This window comes from Aulonocara sp. 'chitande type north' Nkhata Bay, linkage group LG18, assembly GCF_057382095.1.
Source record: "Aulonocara sp. 'chitande type north' Nkhata Bay isolate Kocher_YH1m ecotype deep benthic linkage group LG18, A_spYH_male_GT1.1, whole genome shotgun sequence".
NCBI lineage: Eukaryota > Metazoa > Chordata > Actinopteri > Cichliformes > Cichlidae > Aulonocara > Aulonocara sp. 'chitande type north' Nkhata Bay.
Window position 1 is genome coordinate 23,193,893 of NC_141361.1, and position 21,321 is coordinate 23,215,213.

The 21,321-nt window shown below is 39.5% G+C and overlaps 1 protein-coding gene across 3 annotated transcripts; it reads left to right on the forward strand.

Annotated features, from left to right (window-relative positions):
• The first annotated feature begins 10,994 nt into the window (after window positions 1–10,994).
• Window positions 10,995–20,854, forward strand: LOC147308563 (organic cation/carnitine transporter 2-like). Of its 3 annotated transcripts, XM_086272455.1 has the most exons (11): window positions 10,997–11,378; window positions 13,289–13,499; window positions 13,694–13,797; window positions 14,757–14,911; window positions 15,683–15,854; window positions 17,931–18,072; window positions 18,255–18,349; window positions 18,476–18,690; window positions 18,790–18,972; window positions 19,992–20,127; window positions 20,438–20,854. In XM_086272455.1, the coding sequence occupies exons 2-11, from the start codon at window positions 13,362–13,364 to the stop codon at window positions 20,508–20,510; spliced, it is 1,413 nt and encodes a 470-aa protein (XP_086128581.1). In that variant the 5' UTR covers window positions 10,997–11,378; window positions 13,289–13,361; the 3' UTR covers window positions 20,511–20,854. The 3 variants fall into 3 exon arrangements, with proteins under 3 accessions (XP_086128580.1, XP_086128582.1, XP_086128581.1); XM_086272454.1 differs by having other exon boundaries at window positions 10,995–13,499; XM_086272456.1 differs by lacking the exons at window positions 14,757–14,911; window positions 15,683–15,854 and having other exon boundaries at window positions 10,995–13,499.
• Window positions 20,855–21,321: the final 467 nt, after the last annotated feature.

The following is a 21,321-nucleotide window of genomic DNA, read 5'->3' on the forward strand; positions in this document are numbered from 1 at the left end:
CTCTCACTCTCACTCAAACACACGCACGCTTTCTTACCCTCTAGCCCTACCGGAGCAATAAAAATACCAACCCGTTAGAATGCCAATCCATTGATAACAATTATCCGACCAGTCCGGTGAGGCGAGGACGAGTTCTGTTCTGTCTGAAGCAGACACGGGACCGAGCGCCTCAGCGGCGTCGTGGCGTTCATGTGGCTAGGAGCTCTCCAGGGCTGTATCTCATCTCTGGTCCAACAGCGCTTCCACTAAGAGCAGGCTGAGCCTCGTACCAGAGAGCTGGGAGCGCGCATCTGTGTATTTCAAATATTGGGCGGACACGAGCAGAGTCCTCCTCGCGGTCTACCTGTCCGAGTTTAAAACACAACGAGTCTAAATACAAAAAAATTTGAAAACAAAAAAACAAAATATCCGAGTTTTATCTGAGTCTGCATGATTATAGTTTGCAGAAGATTTAAAAATCCCCCATAGAGCAGAACAACCTTTGTCATTTGATAGCGCGTGCATGTGCGCCTTCACCTGTGTGCGCGTGGCAGACAGTCAGGACAGGTGAGGTCCAGTGACACGAAATTTGTGTAAAATACAGTTGGTATCTGTTTATGGACGCGGGAGTTCCTAACAGATAAACTTTGTTTTCCCACGGACTGTATGGTTTTGCATTTATGCGCTTAGTGATAAACCTGATCGAAGTATTGATTGACAGAGATTAATGACGTGGCACAGGCCGGTTAGGGTGGTGGAGGGGGCGAGTGAAGGAGGTCACAAAGTTAGGATCGCAACGTTGCAGACCAATAAGAGAAGAGCTTGCTCGTTTGTTCACCAAAGTTCAGCAAATTGGGATTTTCACCTCAGTGACGGATGCGCAAAATGACGAGATTATTTTTATTCCCAAATCGTTCGTCAAGATTTTACAAATTAAAAATTAAATAAATAAATAAATGACAGTTTAGGTAAATGACGGGAACATTTTAACAGGTAAATAAATTTACAGAAACGATCAGAGCACAGCTTCTTGACTTTTGATCGCGTCTTAATTTTATATGAAATTAGTGATTTGAAGCAATTGAAAGTGAAGCTGTAATGTCTTTATTGAACATAATAATAAGAATAAGAACAAGAACAAGAACAAGAAGGAGAAGGAGAAGAAGAATTGTACACTCATCTTTGCAGACATATATTTATTATTATTTGTCCCTAATTGGACACTCGGACAGTTTCTCGGTGCCGGTGACTGATGTTTATACCATCCGCTTCATTCAGCTCCGACCGATATGCAGATGCTGCCCGTCTGTCTGTGTGTGTGTGTGTGTGTGTGTGTGTGTGTGTGTGTGTGTGTGTGTGTGTGTGTGTGTGTGTGTGTGTGTGTGTGTGTGTGTGTGTGTGTGACTTGTAAACGGTTTCCTTAGACATCTCAGTTTTAATCTTGTGCCAGATTTGTGTTTATTTATTTATTTATTCATTTATAGTTTTTCGAGGCCAACGTGTTTGTATTATAATATTTTATGTATTTGTTTTGTTTTATTTTAGACAGAGAGAAGTGAAGAAACCACAAACCCACGAAAGAAAGACGTGAGAAAGACATCAGCAGTTTTAGGCCTCATCCATCTGTACTGCGGTTAATTTATTACAGAACATAAAATAGATTTTTTTTTAAAGGCAGTGTGAATGAAGTCAGCCAAAGTACCAAATTAGGCAAGATACAGAATTTTAAAAATAAATAAATATTATTATTATTATTATTATTTTACCTTATAACCATTTCTGAAGACATTTATGATGAAAATTTATATTTTTTGTGACTGCATGCTGAACTTTGCTTGTTTTTCGATTATTTTTTATTCAACGTGGAGCTTTATTTACAGGCCTAAAAATAGGAATTGTGGGCTATATTGTAAATATTTCACACCTTGGAACTGTTCGAAAGTAAAATACTTATATGTGATAAGAAAAGCGGACACACACACACACACACACACACACACACACACACTTGTTTTATTAGCAGAGGTGTGCTTTGCCCTCTGTGGCTAAGCTGTTTTTTTGTTTTGTTTTGTTTTGTTTTGTTTTTTTGTTTTGTTTTTATTTATATTTGCAGATGTATTTTTATCAATCAATAATACTGATTGCTATTGGCAAATAATACTTTTTTAGATATAACTATAATATAGAAGGACTTTTTTTAAATTAAAATTAAATCTTCCATTCCAACGAGTCTTTCTGGATTCCATAAAGCTCCGTGGTTAAGGCCCCCCCCCCCAAGATGATATTGATCTCATCGCTCTATATATCGATCATCGATCATTTCAGCCTCCATCGGTGCTGTTTCCTAAACACTGAGGCATTTGTTTGAGATCGTTTCAGCGGTGACCTGTAGCGTGTGAATGTTTGACAACAGAAAAATGCTGAAAAATAAATGTCAGCTGTTTGTTTTCTGTTCAAGACAACAGCAAAAAATAAATAAAAAATAAAACATAAACTCAGCGCGGTTAATAATAATATCCGCCTTGGCCTTTAATTTGGATTCTTGCATTGACGAGGTCCACAAGCAAGAGTTTTTATTCCGTTTTTATTGTTTCATTCGTTGTCGGTATGTGGTACCAAGCCGGAGCTAAACGATCGCAACACATTACACCACTTTTACGCGCGCGTGTGTGATTGCCAGTGTTGGATGATTGTCAGTGTGTGTGTGTGTGTGTGTGTGTGTGTGTGTGTGTGTGTGTGTGTGTGTGTGTGTGTGTGTGTGTGTGTGTGTGTGTGTGTAGGATGTTGTAGCTGTATATTCCTGGATTTTTCAGCCAGGTATATTGTATTCAGTGCAGTTTTGATAAACGCAGTGTGGATCTGAGAAAAGTCGCGGTTCCTGTTACATATACAGGGAACCCATTATAACAGAGCAGTAATAAATGTAGCACAACACAGGAAATGATTAGAACCAAATTAAATGTTTCATATGTAGCTTCTGGATGAAAAGAATCTGCTTTCTACAGTTCATCAGCAGAAAAAAAATACATGGTTATAATAATACACAGTGCAGATATTTATCAAAGAAAGACTGACTAGCAAAACCAAAAATGTCCTCAGGCGCATCATTGGTTACCCCGCAGCCTATTTATTGGCAAACACAATAATGGCTTCAGAAACTTTGCTGTATGGTTATCAAAACATGTTAAATTAACTGCATTCTGTGCAAATCTATACTTATTGATTGTAATTTTGTTTCTGTGAGATATGCAATCCACAGCCAAAAATCTAAGCCGTCCACGTGAGGCAGAAACACGAAAGTTTACAAAAAAATATACAAATTTGAAACGAGGTTTTCAGCGTTTTTTAGCTGGTGTGTTGTCAGGAACTGGTGAACGTGCAGCATCCTGTTGGATAAATCCAGCACAGACATTTCACACTCACAGTTGGGGAGCAATAAAGTAAAAGAGTGCATGAAAGAGTGTATATAACGAAGGATTAAATGATATATATAAACATTTAAATTTATCATTTAATTCTTTGTTACTTTTTAAGTAAATGCGTTTTAATTTTCAAATATTGAGTCAGTCAGTGTCACAGTATATCTTTTTAAAATTCACATAATGAGAAATGCTTTGATAAATTTTTTTAACTTTCTTTGCTATCAGAAGAAACCTCTCTCAGTTTTTCTTACAACATGTGAGACATTGTGAAATTAGCATGATGTTGAAAACCTTGTTTGGAGTGAGGAAAATAAATGTAATCTCCAGTGTTCTGGTTTAAACCTGATATGAAACACTTTATAGATTCATTAAGCGGCGTCTGGGTTTTGCCTGTAACAGTTATATTGCTGTAGTCTGCATATTTTCTAAAGCCTGCTTCTGTCTATAGATAAATTAATTTAATTCGTCTTTGGGTGAGGGAACAATAAAGCCTAAAGACTGAAACTCTGTAGCCTCACTATAGAAATATGTTGGCCTTTTTTTAAATGCAATACGACAGAGAAAAAAATGGAATCATTTAAATATAAGATCCTCATACTTCTGTAGTGTTTGTAAAACAATTAAAAAAACAAACAAACATAAGACTTAAAGTGCATGTTTGCTTTTGCATGTTTTGGTGCTGTTAAGGACTGTGAAGGATCTTAATGGTTAAAGAAAATTAATTTTAATACTGAAATACAGAATACATATTTTAACTCTATATTTTAAATCAAGGATAAACTCCCTGCTTGAGATCCTGAGACCCCACTTTCTCTTTTATTTCTAACTCTCTTTTTTTTTCAGAATTTCCCAACACAGTAATGGCGACATTTTCATCAATCACATTTTTTTATCAAGTGAAAATGCACAGGAGTACAACTTCTCTAGCATCCATATCCTCACAGGCACCGGTTGCTAAGTAACAGAAGGAGAGATGTATTGAGATTGAGATAGAATAGTCAATCAATTCTCCTGTGAGGGCTGTGTGTGTGTGTGTGTGTGTGTGTGTGTGTGTGTGTGTGTGTGTGTGTGTGTGTGTGTGTGTGTGTGTGTGTGTGTGTGTGTGAGAACGCCTGCTGCTGCAGTTTGTTGCAGCCTTTAAGAAAAACACTGAGAACAAATGTGTGTTTTCACAGCTCAGAAGTGATGCAAAAGTATTTGAAATGTCTCTTTATTGTAAATAATGTAATCTTCCTAATGGATCACAAATGCTAGGAGAGACCACACTTGTCATTTTTAATCCACGAATATAATGAGAGCGACATCTTCAACCGCTTTATATCCAGAGGTCAAAGGTCACCTCAGCTCTCCTCCAGGGATTTGATCAGTTTTTCATCTGCCATTAGAGGCTTTTGGGGAAAAGTCTTATCTTCACCACACAGAAGTGAAGCAACAGCTTGTTAGGCAAACGTGCCACTGGAAAAACCTTGTGGCGCCCAAAAGGGGCGGATTGGACTTCATTTGTTTCTCCCAAATCAAAGAGCTCCACCAAGAAGAGAAATAAATAAAACATTCCTGACCTCGGCAGACTTTGTTTGTCCTGAAACCAATGAAACAGAACAAGACGCAACACATGACATGGAAATCAGGTGTTTGTGTTTTTTTAATTGTGTGTTTGTGGAGCTTTCTACGGATTAGGTGTGCTGATTTTAATACATGGTGAAACAAATAAGGGACTTGATGCTTAGAAAGGAAACTACTTTAAAGGTTCTGCAATCTCTGCAGCCAGAACCTAGTGAGTGCGGTCTGTGCCTGGGAAGATGACATGGAAAATGCACACGATTTTTTTGCCAAAGGCACCAAAAGGATTAACCCAAGAACTTCCTGTTTTATAAATTTGGGCTATAACCAAAACAACAGGAAAGTGAGGATGTAAACCTCTTTTGTGAGCCACCTTCATGCCTGCTTCCCTCAGGTCTCCTCCAGCAGGAGGCGAAGAAATATGCTGGTTTCATACACTCCATCGATTTTCCCCTCGAACAAAGACAGACAGGGAGAAAGAGAGAGAGCGATGGAAGCGGTGAGCGGAGAGCAGAGTGAAAGAAATGAAAGATAGATGAAGAGCGTTTACCTCGATGGTAAATTTTCTTGTTTCGTCTGCCCGGTGGAATATATCTGGCAATTACTGGCAACTAGAGAAGGAGATGCGAGGATGTAGCTCTATTATTGGGCTAAATTCAAGGTTCTGTGTGCGTACTTCTGATGGGAACATACTCATCAAGCCGATGTCGAGCTCCAAACGTTGAAAAAGCACAGTTTAATGTGAGAGTGAGTGTGACACAGGGCAACACAAACACAGAGCAACAGGAAAGACGGCGAAGAGAAGTTGGGGGGTTGGGGGGGGAGTTGGGCTGGTGTTAAGGTGATTAGTCTGGTGGGTTGGCGATAGAGAGAGTTGATCAATAACCTATCGATCGCCCATTGCAAGTGTCAGGGGGGTAGTGGGAAAGAGAGGGAGGGTGAGAGAAAGGATAGGGAGGGAGTCAGCCCTGGCTTGACTTTTAAAAATCCTTTACTCCGCTGATGACAAATAACCCATTAGACTGCAGGAGAGCTGGAAAATGTGAAAATCCCCCCCTGCTGCACATACACACACACATACATACACACACACACACACGTGCACCTGCTTTGCCCCAATGTTGCAAATATTTCTCGGTTTCAAATAAGCGTGCTACAGACCGTTTTTCAACAAAGCCTGCGTGGAAAGGAAAAATCATTTCTGTAAGTAGTGTGGAGGAACTATTGAGCTCAGTGCAGAAAAGTTACTTAGCAGACCATTACTTCAAAGAATTCCTCAAGGCTGAAATATTCACTGGAGCACGGAGCACTCGATACCCACCCTAAAACCTTTTCAAATGTTCTGCAATAAGTCTGTTAGAAATGGGTGACAAATTTGAATGCGACCGAAAGCAGTGCAGAAACAGAGTGGGCTGTTTGCGCTCAGATTTTTCTTTAAAGTGAGCAGTGAGTTTTGAGTTGCAAAATTATGTAAAAATGAATGTGTGTTTTATCGGTGTGTGTCTTGTTTGTAGCTTTGGGGAGATAAATGAAATGAGGTCTTGTTAAAATAATGAGAGGTGCTGAGAAACGGTCTCTTGGGCGTCCCCTTTGAGCCAAGAACAGCGTTAATTAGTCTTAAAAAATGAACACAGAGAGAAATTTATTTTTCAAAAACTATTAGGACCGGGCTAATGAACCCATTTGACAGTGAAGGATGATACTGCATCCCTGTTTTTTACGCTCAAGTAAATGGACTGGTTCTTCTATATCTTATTTTCTACTCTTTTTAGGCAAAACATGATTTATTCCCTTCCCTCAATTAGATCTAACATTCACATCACTTGGGGTTCAGTATCTTGCCCAAGGATACTTTGGCATGCAGACTGGAGCAGCCAGGGATCGAACCACCAACTACCTCCTGAGCTACAGCCACCGTGTATGTGTCATGTATCATGTATGTGTGTCACCAAGAAAGGGGTCACGGTGTTACAAGGTTTGTTGCTCCCTGGTGTGGTCCAGCCCTACAGGATGGGGTCAGAGGTGAAGAGTCTCTGAGTACTTGGAAAAATCAGAGTATAAAGGACGGCAGCGGAATGGTTATTGAATAAGCCATTATTTTTTATTATCCACCGGAAGTCTTTCATGATGGGTTAAAGGGTCTGAGATTGTTGTCAGGATTTGGTGTGTGTGCATGACGTGTGTGCACGGAAAGAAAAAAACAACAGCTCTTTTCTCATCATGGCTCTCAGTTGTAAAACACTTTCTCTTTGCAGAGGCTTGGAGTTCTGATGGCAGACAGACAATGATGGATTCTCCTCGCGCTAGGCCTCAGTTCTCAAACAGCCATTATCATTACGGACCCTGCTGACTGCAGGGCTCATTTGGACAAACGGAGGGGGCTGTTGATATTTGAGGGAAGCCACGTGTAAGAGTGATGAGGAATACATAGCCTCTTTGCCCAGTTCCCTCTTTCTCATGCACACTCTTCTCTCTCTCATCCTTTTTCCAGCTTTCATTTGCCCTATTTTTTCCCGTTTTACTTCCCCTGCCTCTCTTTCTCTCGCTCTCTCCTTCCTGTGTCCTTGTCTCCTCTGTGTACCCCCCCCCCCCCCACACACACACACACACACACACACACACACAAACGTGTACGCTGCCCTCTAAGACTGCCCTGCCCCCACACAGTGTCTCTCTCAAATTAATGTGAAGATATTGACAAGTGATGGGCTTAGAAGGTATAGATCATCAGGAGGGAGAGGAAAAGAGAGACGAGACCAAGCTGAACTGCTCCTTACTAAATGAGGGCTTTCCCTGTTGCTACCCAGCAGCTTAAGTCTGTAAGTGGTGGCTGCAGAAGTGCAGCAGTTAATCAGGTGTTTCTCATACTCGGTCTTCAAGAAAGCGTGATGGGTGGAGGCGAGAGGTAAAACAATGACTTTTTCAGGCTTACATACACAAAGTATAAAATAAAAGCCAGGCACATAAATATGTGTCACACTTGCACACTACTCTGTGCAAACTGGATAAAGCTGCTAACAATAAGCAGAGGACCACTTGGTCAATATGCCAGTTACCCAGATGAAGGTAAGGAAAGGGCAAATCATAGCCAATCAGTGAAGAGCTTTCACTGTCCTCTAGCAAGAGCTGACCCCCTGACCCTATTTGATGACCCTCAGGCCAAAGGTCAACACTCCAGGGGTCAGAGGGCATCGCCATAGACTGGCCAGAGAGGCACTGTCATGGCAACAGCACTGCCTAAAGAATGGTAAGGTGTGGCCAGCATGTGGATTGGAAGATGGGGATGTGATGGTACCTGATTTGTTACTAACTTAAATTTGAGGGGTTTTCCGTTTTATTGTTGTGTACATAAAATACATTTTATACCTCTGCTCTGGTACCTATGGAAATTTGTTAACCTGGGTTCTTTTCTGATGTCACGGCTCTCATGTCTTTGATTTGTCAGCGGTTTAACCGCTTCACTCATTTCCCTCATTCAAATGTGTGTTTGAAACTCAAGGGGAGTAAATAGACAAATTAATCAAATGTGTACACAAGAACTTCTTTCTTCCCCAATAAGTCATCTAAGTCATCCAAAGTCTGGTAAGATTAACGTTGCGACCCTTTACAAGGAGCCTGAACTTTAGCTTTAGAACAAGTGAATTGCCCCTTGTTACTAAACCCTAAGTAATAAGTGAGGTCAGTTTTTTCAATGCTTAAATCCTTCATATTTTAAATAAATTATTCCAGTTTACATAACTGGTATTTTGTATTGGACACAGCATTTACATACGCAAAAAAAGATTCTTTCCTCATGAAGTAAAAATTTTGAATAAAATGTAACTGGACTATATAGAAATCAATAGGGAAGGAAATATATAAATTAATACAATTCAAGGAAATATTCATGGTGTACCAATCGCATCATTTTCATTATACTAAAATCCATTAAATTCAAATACATTGTTCTTCTGTAACAAAATCACATAGAAAATGTTATATGTAATTAAATTACTATAAGTCAACAATATATATTTTAAGTGCATTTTTGGACTTCTGTGTTTCATATAAAGCCTGTTCTGGATGTTTATTTCATTCTGTTGCTTCTGTTAATCACCTGTTTTAAGAGCCGGTGTACCTTTTGTACCGGAATCCATGCTGGGTTGCACCATCTTGTGGTGGTTGTGCGCACAGCTCCTGTGGTATTGCTGCTTCTATTAAACTTAGCTGCTAGTATATCAAGTACAATTGTGTTAGTCCATTAATTCACTTATGGACTTTTAAGTTGGTTGCCAACATAGAGATGTACTTGTCTGGTTCCAGTGTAATATTAAATGAGCAAATGGTAAACTTATCATTACTCAATAGTCCACGTTTTTGTCTGGGTTCAACCTCACCTCATGGTACAAACAGCATGAAATAGAAAAACTGAGGGGTAAAGTTTTTCTATTGACCTTTCCTGCTCAGCAATACTCAGTTGAGTAAGCCTATTTGTAGGCTGTGTAACTCTGTAGAGGTGTAACATGTGGACTAAAGTGAAAGTAAATTAAAGTGAACAAAGGATATTCAAATGTCCTGTCCCTAATTGTACACTGTAGCGCTGTCAAAGTAACTGCTGTTTACTGCTAACAGGCATGTTTCCAGTAGCGCAGAGGCATTGAAAAGAGAGAGGTTGGTATGAGAATTTGCCCTGAGAGCACAAGAGCTACAAAACTTTCAAAGAGAAATTGGGCAATGCTATTAGCAGTTACAGGCCTGCTGCAGCCGATCCCTCATCTCCCTACTTGAACCTTCACTCAGGTTATTCAGGTACAGTCAAGAAGGACAGCACATCACGTTGCTCTTTCTTTCCATGTGTGTGTAGGAATATACATTACTGTGTGTACAGCTACATAGGTAATGCATATTCAGTTCAATTAAGTTCTGTTTTATTTATATAGAACCAAATCACAACAAAAGTTGCCTCAAGGTGCTATACACTGTAAGCTACACACCCAACAATAATACAAAGAAAACAGAGAAAAACGCGATGACCAAGCCCTTAGGCGACAGTGGGAACGAAAAAGTCAGTTTTAGCAGAAAGAAACGTGCCACTTGTAATTTCATTGTACCTGTGACAACGACAATAATGACATTCTGATTCTGATTCCAGCAGAACCAGGCTCAGGGAGGGGCGGCCATCTGCTACCACCGGATGGGGGTGAGTAGGATAAAGGAGCCTCTGTGGAAGAGAGCCAGAGATTAATAATAACAAATAATTAAGCAGCCTACTCCTATTGCAGCATAACTAAGGGAGGATTCAGGGTCACCTGATCCAGCCCTAACTATATGCTTTAGAAAAAAAGAAAGTTTTAAACCTAATCTTGAAAGTAGAGATAATGTCTGTCTCCTGAATCCAAAGCTGGTTCCACAGAAGGGGCCAATAAAGAGAAGTTAATATACAAGAAATAAGCTCTCTTTTTCTAGTATCTGTCAATATTCTCGCTGCAGCATTTTAGATGAATTCAATTTTCAGGGAGTTTTCAGGACATCTTGATAATAACGAATTACAGTCCAGCCTAGAGGTATTAAATGCATGAACTAGTTTTTTAGCGTCACTCTGAGATAGGATTTTTCTAATTTTACAGATATTGCGCAAATGGTAGTCCTATTTGTTCAATATGTGCATTAAAGGACATATCCTGGTCAAAAATAACTCCAAGATTCCTATCAGTGTTTCTGGAGGCCAGATTAATGCCATCCAGAATGGACATCTGTCTAGAAACCGCATTTCTAAGATTTTTAGGTCTTTATGTCTTTAAGACATTCCTGCAGTTTAACTAACTTGTGTGTGTTATCTGGCTTGATCCACAGATAGTCATATGAGCAACAACAATAACATAAAATGTACATTTAAAAAAAGTTAAATTAACATAAAATAATTTGATTATTTTTTTTTTAATAAAAGTTATGGCGCTGTTTATAAAAATTAGTAATTATGTAATTAAATAAAAGGCAGTGACAAACAAAAATAAACAAACAAAAAAAACGTGCTTAGTCTGGAGCTGGGGCCCGTTCTTCGTACGTCGCTCACTACATCCAAGATCAAATGACACATCCAAGATCAAACCATCGCGCTAACCGTGAGCTCGCTAATCCGGTTCTCCGAACACACCTTCCGTTGACGATTAGTACAGCTGGACGCAGTAATGTGACATCACTGGGTGTCGTAAAAGGGGCTACGCATCGATAGTAGAAACATTGATCGGCAACCCTCTGATTGGTCGGCGAAAATGTCGAAGGAGCGCGCTCGGCTCGGTATTTTTCGGCAGCAGAGCAAGAACTCCTGAGTGAGGGATTTCAGGAGTTTCAGAGTTTAATCAGAACGCAAGGGAACACTGCAAAGGCTGCAAAAGCAAGGAGAGAGGGCTGGCAGAAAGTTGCTGACAAATTAAACTCGTAAGTAATTTAATAATAATAATAATAATATATTGGATTTATATAGCGCTTTTCAAGGCACCCAAAGCGCTTTACAATGCCACTATTCATTCACTCTCACATTCACACACTGGTGGAGGCAGCTACGGTTGTAGCCACAGCTGCCCTGGGGCAGACTGACAGAAGCGAGGCTGCCATATCGCGCCATCGGCCCCTCTGGCCAACACCAGTAGGCGGTAGGGTAGATTTATCATATCACACTATATTATCCAATATTATATTACATTATATTATATTGTTATATTATATCCTCTTTCACATTAGAGCCACAACAGGACCCACTAGAACATGGGAACAAGTAAAAGTGAAATATAAGAATATTCTATAGAATGGTAATATTTATCACTTATATTGCTTTTCGTCTCTTGGAAAGAGACCCTGAAATAATCTGTTTGTTTGTTTATAACAGCAACCAAGAAAAGGGCAGAGCAAAAAAGACAGGTGGTGGTCCTGCACCCCCTCGTCAACAAGTTGGTTAAGTAAATAATATCCTCACGGGAAAATCGATATCTCTCAATGAGCACACTGTCGCGCTGAGCTAAAGGATCCTGTCTGTCCCGCAATATATGCTGAATTCTGAGGACTCTCCTTATCAATCTTGCACCTTCCGCAATGGGTTGCTCGCGTAAACGGACAGGACACGGCTGCGACAGGCTTCCCAAATCCACCTTGGCTTTTATAGCCGTGGTCTCTCATCTTGATTACACGAAGTAATTTACAATTACTACTCTGAAATATGAATTACATCTGTAATAATCACATACATGTAATAGAATGTTAATAGTACATTTCCCTTTTTTAGGAAATGACCTGTATGTATCTGTGTGACATCAATAAAAGGATCAAGTGCTGCATTATCTTCAGTTACATTGATGTTATTTATTTATCGCTGTTGCTTTCGTATAAATGAAGCGGACATACCTGCGTGGCCGCGATCTAATCCTGTTTACATAAAGTAAACCTGCTCCCGAGCAGGTTTACGCTTACGGCTCTGTTGCTATGACAGCAAGTCCCGGATGAGCTTCGGGGAACCGAACGATCCAAGATCACGCGAAATCGTCAACAATCTAATCCAGCTAACTTACTTAGCGAGGTACGAAGAACAGGCCCCTGGTGTTTGATGCACGGAGCAGGAAAACTGAGAACAGAGTGTTTCTCTGCGTTCACAGTCAGTGTTTATGGTTTCTAACCCTGCGGCAGCATGTGGGAAGAGAAGTTCCTGGCAATCATACATTTTATTCCGACGTTGATGTGAACGCTTGTTATGACTAACTAGGCTTGGTATTAACATTGACAACTAACAGATTCGTTTATAAGACAGCTGTCCGAAATCCCGATTGATCATCGAGCATTCAGCGAGCAGGGAGTTATCAGTATGTGTAAGGGAAAGAAGTAGTCTAGTGGCAGATGGTATCCTTACATAAGCCAAATACGCTTGTGCAAGCGTTAAAAGCTGCCCTTGCAGTTTTACCAGGAAGGAAAAGTGTGCTTTGTGGGATGAAAGGTTCAAAAGCAATTCAATGACTGAAGAGTACAGTTACAGTCTGCAGGTGTCTGCTTTTCTTTTTTCTTTTTCTTTCTTTCTTTCTTTTTAATTTCTAACACGTCTATGCACGGCGTGTCTGGTTTGGCATGTTGCATAAGGTATCTTAAAGCAACTCTCTAGAAACAGTTCGCTTGCGCTCCTCCAGGTTTTTTGCGAGCATGTCAAATGGAAATATCAGAGACTTTGACGAAATCACGTCTTTTCTGGGCGACTACGGGCTCTTTCAAATTCTCGTTATGGTTCTGCTCAGTGTAAGTACAATGCCCGCAGGATACATGGGTGTAATTGTGGTTTTTGTTTCGGATACACCCGAACATTATTGCAGAAGCCCAAACAGCTCCTCGCGCAACGGCACAGAGTGGGAACAGGAGAATGGTTTCCATGACCGGGGCAGCTGGATGGGACCGGGCAGCTGCTCTCGATACAAGCTCAATGAAAACTGGACAGAAAAAGCAGCCGGCTTCAATGACACAGAACAGTGTTTGGACGGCTGGGTTTTCAGCACTGACAAATACACCACCACCATCGTTTCTGAGGTTCAGTACTGCCTAAATGATCACTGACAGTCAGCCTGTAGTACACGAATTGTTTCGTATGGCTGTGACATTAAAAGACTTCGAGAGCTAAAACATGTAAAAATTGCTTCATGTATTCGAAATAAACTCACTTTATTCTATTATTTTTGTCTGAACGTAACCCGAATAACCATATTCTCTCCTTTTAACTGAAGTGGGATCTTGTGTGCGACAATGCATGGAAAGTCCCTTTCTCCACCTCTTTCTTCTTTGTGGGGGCACTTATTGGATCTTTTATTAGTGGACATCTATCAGACCGGTAAGTCTGTCATATAAAAATATGTAATCAGCCTTTGTTTAAAAAACGTTAAGATAAGGAGGCTGAAAGATATCGTGGCTTTAACAAGTAGCCTTTGTCTTCTTTTTTTTCACGAGGAAAGGTTAAAAAAGTTTTTTTTTCTTACCTGGGTGAATTGAAAAAAAAAATCATAAAAAGCTTTTGATATATGATTGCTAAAGTGACCTACAAATAAAACTAGTTGCTTTAAAGTTTTAGGAGGAGAGTTAAATTGTTTTCAGAACAGATAAGTCATGTAAAAATATTTAATACTGCAGTCTGAAAGATGGAGGAGTGTGGCTCAAAGAGGCTCCTAAATTTAGGTCTGTGTATTAAATGTGCATGTTCTTTTGTGTGAGTATGTATTTCCTGGCTGAAAACTATCAAGAGTGTATTTAGAACTCTGCAGGTTTGAGGTTGAAGCCTGCAGAGCTGTTTTCATGTCATCTGAGGCTTGTGTTTGTTTCCAGTTTGGATTCTATGATCCGCTTGTCTCAGCAAGTTGTTTGGTAAACGGATCAAAGATCTGGAAGCAGATATTCAGTCTAAATATCCAGGTAGTGGGCAACAGAGCAACATAGTGTACGCACTACTGTGGTAGAAGGGAATCTTTTTCTTAGTTCATAACAAGCAGGCAAAGCTACAAGTAAAGATTGTCTCTTTCACTTTTAGTTATTGGTATTTGGGTTGTTTTTTTTATTTTAAATTTTTATATATATATATATATTTACATATGTATTATTTGATGAGCTGAAACCAAACAATTTTTAGCAGTGGTGCTGACAGAAAACAATTAAAACCCATACCATCTGAGAGAATCAAAAAAATAGAGAGAAGTAAAACTGATAACCAGCCCAAACTCACTATGATACTGTTATGTTTTCATGACATTACATCTTTACATCTCTGTATTCCCTATTTCTGCATAACTTTTCTTACAGATTTGGTAGAAAGCCAGTATTTTTTTTCACTATGATCCTACAAACAGTCACCGCTTTGATCCAGGTCACCTCCGTCAGCTGGGTCATGTTCACTATCCTCAACTGTCTAAGAGGACTTGGCCAAATTTCCAATTTCATTGCATCACTCGTACTCGGTAAGGCAGCCCATTTGCTCCTATCACACTTCAAGAAGTCTCGGCATGTATTCTCCAGGGCTGAAACAAAGTGTAGCACAGAGCCATGCTTCTGTTCCTCAGCGTGGCGGTGGTTCAAAACCCATTGAAAGGTTGTGCTGTACCAATTCATTTTGGGTCTTAAAAACCTGGTTGTATTGTGTTGAGGCAGTTTAAAGAAGCATTAATCACTATTTCTTGTCTTTTTGTTAAACATATCACATTTACCTAACACAGAGGAGACACACGTTTCTAGTAGGGTTACATCATCCAGCGTAAAAAAAAAAATTGTGCCAAACACGTTGATCCTTCCGCTGTGGTGACATTTTATAAATAAAAGGTCAGCCAATAGAAGCTTTCATGTGAACGAGCAGAATTAAAGTCTACATAAAAGTTTCTTTAACCCCGAGAGGTCTAATCAGCATCTGTGGTGATCCTAACCATAATTTATTATATTATTTAATTTCTTCTGACTATGATTGCCGACTCCTGTTTGTCTGAACAAAGCTGTATTTTTCAGCTCCAGAGGTATCTCCATGAAATCAGATAAAGTGCCTCAAGCATTGAAGGAGCATCCTTTTGATCTAAGGCTGTGCTCCTTGAAAGAAAGGCGTTTTGGCTTTTTGTAGCTTACTTTTCATCTCCAAGGCTCTAGGCTAAAGTAAAATACTCCTTTAAGCCATTGTCTCAGAAAACCAATCCTCTCATGTTTCCTTTCATTAAAGCCCAATCCTTCATCTTTGTCTTGTCCAGGTTCTGAAATGCTGAGTAAGTCTGCCAGGGTGACCTACATTCTGCTGGGACACAGTCTTGGGTTTGGCTTTGGTTATGCCTTATTGCCCCTCTTTGCTTACTTCATACGTGGCTGGAGGATGCTGCTGGTTGCTGCTGCCCTCCCAGGCTTCCTATTTATTCCAACGTGGTGGTAAATCTAATGGATGATGATTCATGTAACCAGTGCATTTATTAGGACTTTGTGCACCCCTGCATTTCAGTGCATTAATCCGATATTAGCAATGCAATTTTAGAGAAACATGTCAGTATTCGGGTTTTAGCATTCAGTTAAAGGTTACGTAAAAAATCTGAATGGGGAAAGATTTTACCATGATATTATTGTAAGTGCTATTGGCTGTTTTAAAAAAAAAAAACAAAAAAAAACATAACATAAGAGTCTCTTGGGTTAACTCTAATAAAACATATATAATATTGTGGTCTGATGAAAATGACCAGAGCAGCTGGAGCTGATACAATGACATAGCTAACTCACATAACTGCTGTTTATATTTGTGGTGTTCACGACATGCCCAGCCTTGTCAATAAGTAGCTATAGGTTCCTGTTAAACAAAACTGGAAAACTGAGTCCACAGTTACTTGTTAAACTCAATTTCCATGTGATGCTGCATGTGGATGTCTCATAACAGCAACTTTGCTTCTTGTTATGAAAAGTATAAAACATATTCACATACATTATAGAAATATTTGATCAGCGAGTGGAGACCAACAGACGTGTTACAGCAGGCAACATCAAAATTTGTGCATGTACTATTTGGTTTCACTGTGAAAGTAACTCTGGAACGTTTGATGAATGCAGAGTTAGAACAGAAGTTAGTCAATGCCTGCAAGATAATGTTTTTGTTTAGTCAGATACATTACATGTACATATTCTGTCACTCAGCGTAAGGAATTAGAATATTTTTTATTTATCCTTCAATCTAACCAGCCAAGCTAAACGAATCTATTTTTTTTTGGTTTTATTTGTCTTTGTGTTAATATATAACATAAAAAACTGTTCAAGGGCAAGTTGCATCAAAGCAAACCAGAAGATTTCTGAAATAATGCCCTTTAGGCAGGCAAGGCCAAATTAGGGAAATTTGAAAATAACCTATCAGCACAAACATGTCACGCCAACTGTCAGGCACGGTGGTGGAGGGTGGTGATTTGAGTTTGTTTTGCAGCCACAGGATTTGGGCACCTTGCAATCACTAGGCCGACCATGAACACCTCTGTATACCAAAGTATTGTTAAGTCAGATGTGAGGCCAGCTGTCGGACAAATAAAGCTTCATCCAAATTGTGTCATGTAACAGGACAATGATTGAAGCCACAGCAGCAAATCTGCGACAGAATGGCTGAAAAACAAAAGAATCAAGGTGTTGCCATGGCCCAGTCAAAGTCCAGATCTCACCCTGACTGAAATGCTGTGGCAAAACCTTAAAAGAGCAAATAAACGAATGCCCACAAACTGCAATGAACTGAAGCAACATTGTAAAAAAGAGTGGGTCAAAGTTCCTTCACAGCGATATGAGAGACCCATAAAGTCATGCAGAAAACTTTTACTTCAAGTTATTGCTGCTAAAGGTGGTTCTATAAGCTACTGAATCACAGGTTGTACGTAGTTTTCCAAAGGACTGCTTAGAGTCAAAACCAGTGAAAAATATCTTTTTGACAGGAGTGTATATATACTGGAGGAGTGTCCACCACACAGACAGAGAGAGAGAAAACAACAACAGACCCAACCCAGTACAGGATCTAAATAAACAGGAATAATGAAATAAAACAGATTAATGAACTTAATTAATGAACCTCAAAATTGTTCCTCATATATACTCTGACATGTAGATTTAGTTACATCTGGTATCACACAGTATATCAAATCCGTACATTACTGAACTGGCGTTACTGAAAACTGTTATGCTGTCAAATCCACTGAGGGTTTTGCTGAGTGATGCAATAAGTCTTTCGTTTTCTTTTAGAAACCAGAATGGCACACACATAAAACAAAGTCCAGCCTCACTATCCTTTTTACGAGCGCATGAAACTAATTTCTCAAAAGCAAAGTTCACTCACGATCAGTTCAGACAAGATAACACTGTTGTCAGTCAGCCTGGACGACATTTGGGTGACAGTTGTGATAGATAACACGTGTTTTCACTGAATCTGGAAAAATCTTGCTTTGAGGTGCATGTTTTGCTACACGCTTTTCACTGCTCTTGTGTGTGCAGCTTGATTCCTGAGTCGCCTCGTTGGCTTTTGCAGAAAGGTCGAGTGGAGGAGGCTGAGCTTGTCATACGTAAGGCTGCCCAGTGGAACAGAGTCCCCGCCCCTGAGGTCATATTCAGAGCTGGGGATTGCTTGGAGCTCATGGTACCATTTTTTTATTTTATTTCCTTGAGCTATGAAAGCCATTGTGCTCCAGTATAAAATATAACTTAAATTGTAGAAATCACACAATACTTTTCCACCATGCAATCTGAAATTATTATATATTCAGTGTGGACAGACGACTTTGCTCTATAATGTTCTGTTTCTTTCTGTGTCTAATTCAGCAAAATAAAGATGAAGAAGAGCAGACATACACTTACATGGACTTGATGCGCACCCATAACATAAGGAACATAACAATTTTAGGTGTTTTCATATGGTAATGGGCTTTCCGGAAACATACAGTAATGCCAGATATTGTGTTGCATGTTTTAGTAGCAATAATTATGCTGTCTAATGTAAAACAAACTTGTATTGCTGAGTCTTGATTATGCTTTTTTTGCAGGATCTCTGTGGCCATGGTCTACTATGGGCTCTCTCTCAATAGCAGCAACCTGCATGGAAACATCTACCTCAACTGCTTCATTTCTGCAGCCATTGACATTGTTGTGTATGTAGCCACCTGGCTTCTGATTGATAGGGCTCCACGGCCCACTTTACTCTTCACCACGCTGATGTTCTGCGGTATCATGCTTCTGGTTATAAAGCTGGTTCCTGAAGGTATGTGTACAATATTAGCAGTGCCAGGAATTAACTAGAACACTCGGTAGATTAGCACTTTGTTTAAACTTTTTCTAATCACTGCCTTTTTCTTTCCAGACATGCCCATCATGGTCCAGGTGTTGGCTTTGGTGGGAAAGACTGGTGTATCTGCTGCTTACTGCTTTATCTACGTGTTTTTCACTGAGCTGATGCCCACTGTGGTCAGAAACATGGGCTTGGGGATCTGCGCCACAGCTGCACGAATAGGAGCTATCATATGTCCTTATTTACTTTACATGGGTAAGTGTGCTTTCTTTTTGTTTTTCGGTCAGAGAGCTTAGGGGAGGTGCATGGGCATCAAAGCTGAAGCAACAATATCCATGTTCGGGGCTAATCTGGCATTTTAGTATTTCAGTTAGTGTTTCACTTTGATAACAGGGGCAGTGGTTAGCATTGCTGGCTCACAGCGAGAAGAGTTATATCCATGTTAGGGCATTTCTGTGTGGAGTCGGTACATTTTCCTCATGTGTGGGTAGTCTGGCTCCTTCGTACAGTCTATAGACATGTGTGGGGTTAGGCTAACTAGATGTGAAGCATCTATGGTTGTCTGTCTCACCCTATGATAATTAAGTCTCCCAGCAACCCTAAAACGGATAAGCAGAAGAAACTGGATGGATGGACTTTGATTGGACAGCCTAACATTGCATCCTGGTTTGATCATGATTTCTGTAATAGGTTTGCAGTTCATGAGCCTGAGTGAAGGAAGCCGTGACAACAGAATTGACCTTAATGTGTAAAATCAACAGAGGCCACTTTCAAATGACAAAGTCCACTTTAGGATTGACGGTTTAATAAATAACACTATACATGCAGTTATTATCAGAGGCCTCATCCTCATTTCTACTGTGACCTAGAGTTGTCATGTGTGATTTAAGTGGTTTGATTAAGGAAGTCTGTTTTCCACCTCTCTTGAAATTATTTTTAGTTGGTTACAATTTTGTATATTCATTTCCCCAATGGTTTTCTCATCTTCTCTGGACTCTGTATATCTTTTTATTTCTGAAATACATCTTGGTAACCTGACCTCCTTCCATTATTGTGTACAAGAGAATGTGCTAACACCATTTTTCCCTTTTTCCGTTTTGTTTTTTTGTTGCCAGTATATTGCGTTATTGATCTGGTTTTAAATGTATTTGTAAATGTTGTAATATAATTCTTAATGCTTGTGTATTGTGCACATCTTCATGATGTGGAAATCCTTTTAACAGTGAAAAGATCTCTCATCGTTCCATTTTAAATGCCTTTTATTTTTCTTGCAGGTCTATACAGCAAGATCCTTCCCTACATCATTTTTGGCACAGCCAGTATTATGGCTGCTGCCGTTAGCATGTTGTTGCCAGACACCAGAAACAGCAAACTCCCTGACCTTCTCATCCAGACCAAACACATCAGACGGTATGCTGTTGATGGACGTACCGAGTTCAGATTTCCCTTTTATTTTAATGGCGTAATGTTTGTGGATGGGAGTACACTATAACCATGACCTGAAATTAAAGGATCCGGCTTTTGATAATAAGTCTGTTACTAATGTATTTGTATTATGCAGTATATATAAACACACTGGCTCGCATCAGAAAAATTTTAATTAAAAGGAGCAAAAATTCTTCAGAGCCAACTGAATCGCAGCATTTTTTTTGTGTGTGTGTATTTTAGCCATTCTTATTTATCTGTTCATTCTGCCTTCGTTTCTCTTTATATCTTTAAGCTTCTCCTGCTGTTCAAAGGAAGCTCTTTCAACCCGACCTGATGCAACTGAAGGCTTCAAAGAAGTGAACTAGAGTGCCATCTACTGAAAGGAAATCACACAGCAAGTGTGGAAGGACCACATGCATTTGAAGATGAACTACATGTATCGTTAGCTTTAAGATGTGTCTGTAGGACTGTGAGAGGTTAATCTGAAGAAAGTTAACTGAGCTTCTTTGTTCTTGTCATGCAGAATTAGTGATATACTTAAATTCCTGGGTTTACACTTTCTCCATCCAGAGTCTTAAATGGTGCTTTTGTTTTTGGCCTACTTGATTGTTCGTCTGTTTGTTTTTCAGAATGTATTTTTATGCACTCTTGTATTTACAACATTTATTAAAATAAACTGCATCTCACAATGATGTAGACAAAAAATAAATTGTGTAGATGGTTTTGAAATAGATTTTCCTAATTTGATAAGTCTTCATGTCTGTCCAGTTTTTGCTGATTTAGAAAAACACCCCTCATTTCATTATATTGTGCTAGGAAAATCAGATTTATTGAAACGTGTGTAAAAATACATTCGGAATACAAAAATAGTTTGCACAATTCTAAAGAGCCTGAAAGTGGTACCACCCTTATTTTTCAGTATGTCCTGAACTCTTTTAAGCTTTCTTAGGAATAGTTCTCCAGGGTTCTTGAACAATATTCAAGCTCTTCTTTTTTGTTTGTTGGCTGTATTTTGTTCTGTTCCCAGTGCTGTGGTCCAGATTCTGATGAGGAAAATCCATCACTTCCAGTGTTCCACTAAAGACATGATTTTCAGATTGTGTTCATTTGTTTCTTCAATTGTTTTTCTCTGAAGAACACACTGCACACCATGCTGACATGCTGTGTTTGAGCTAA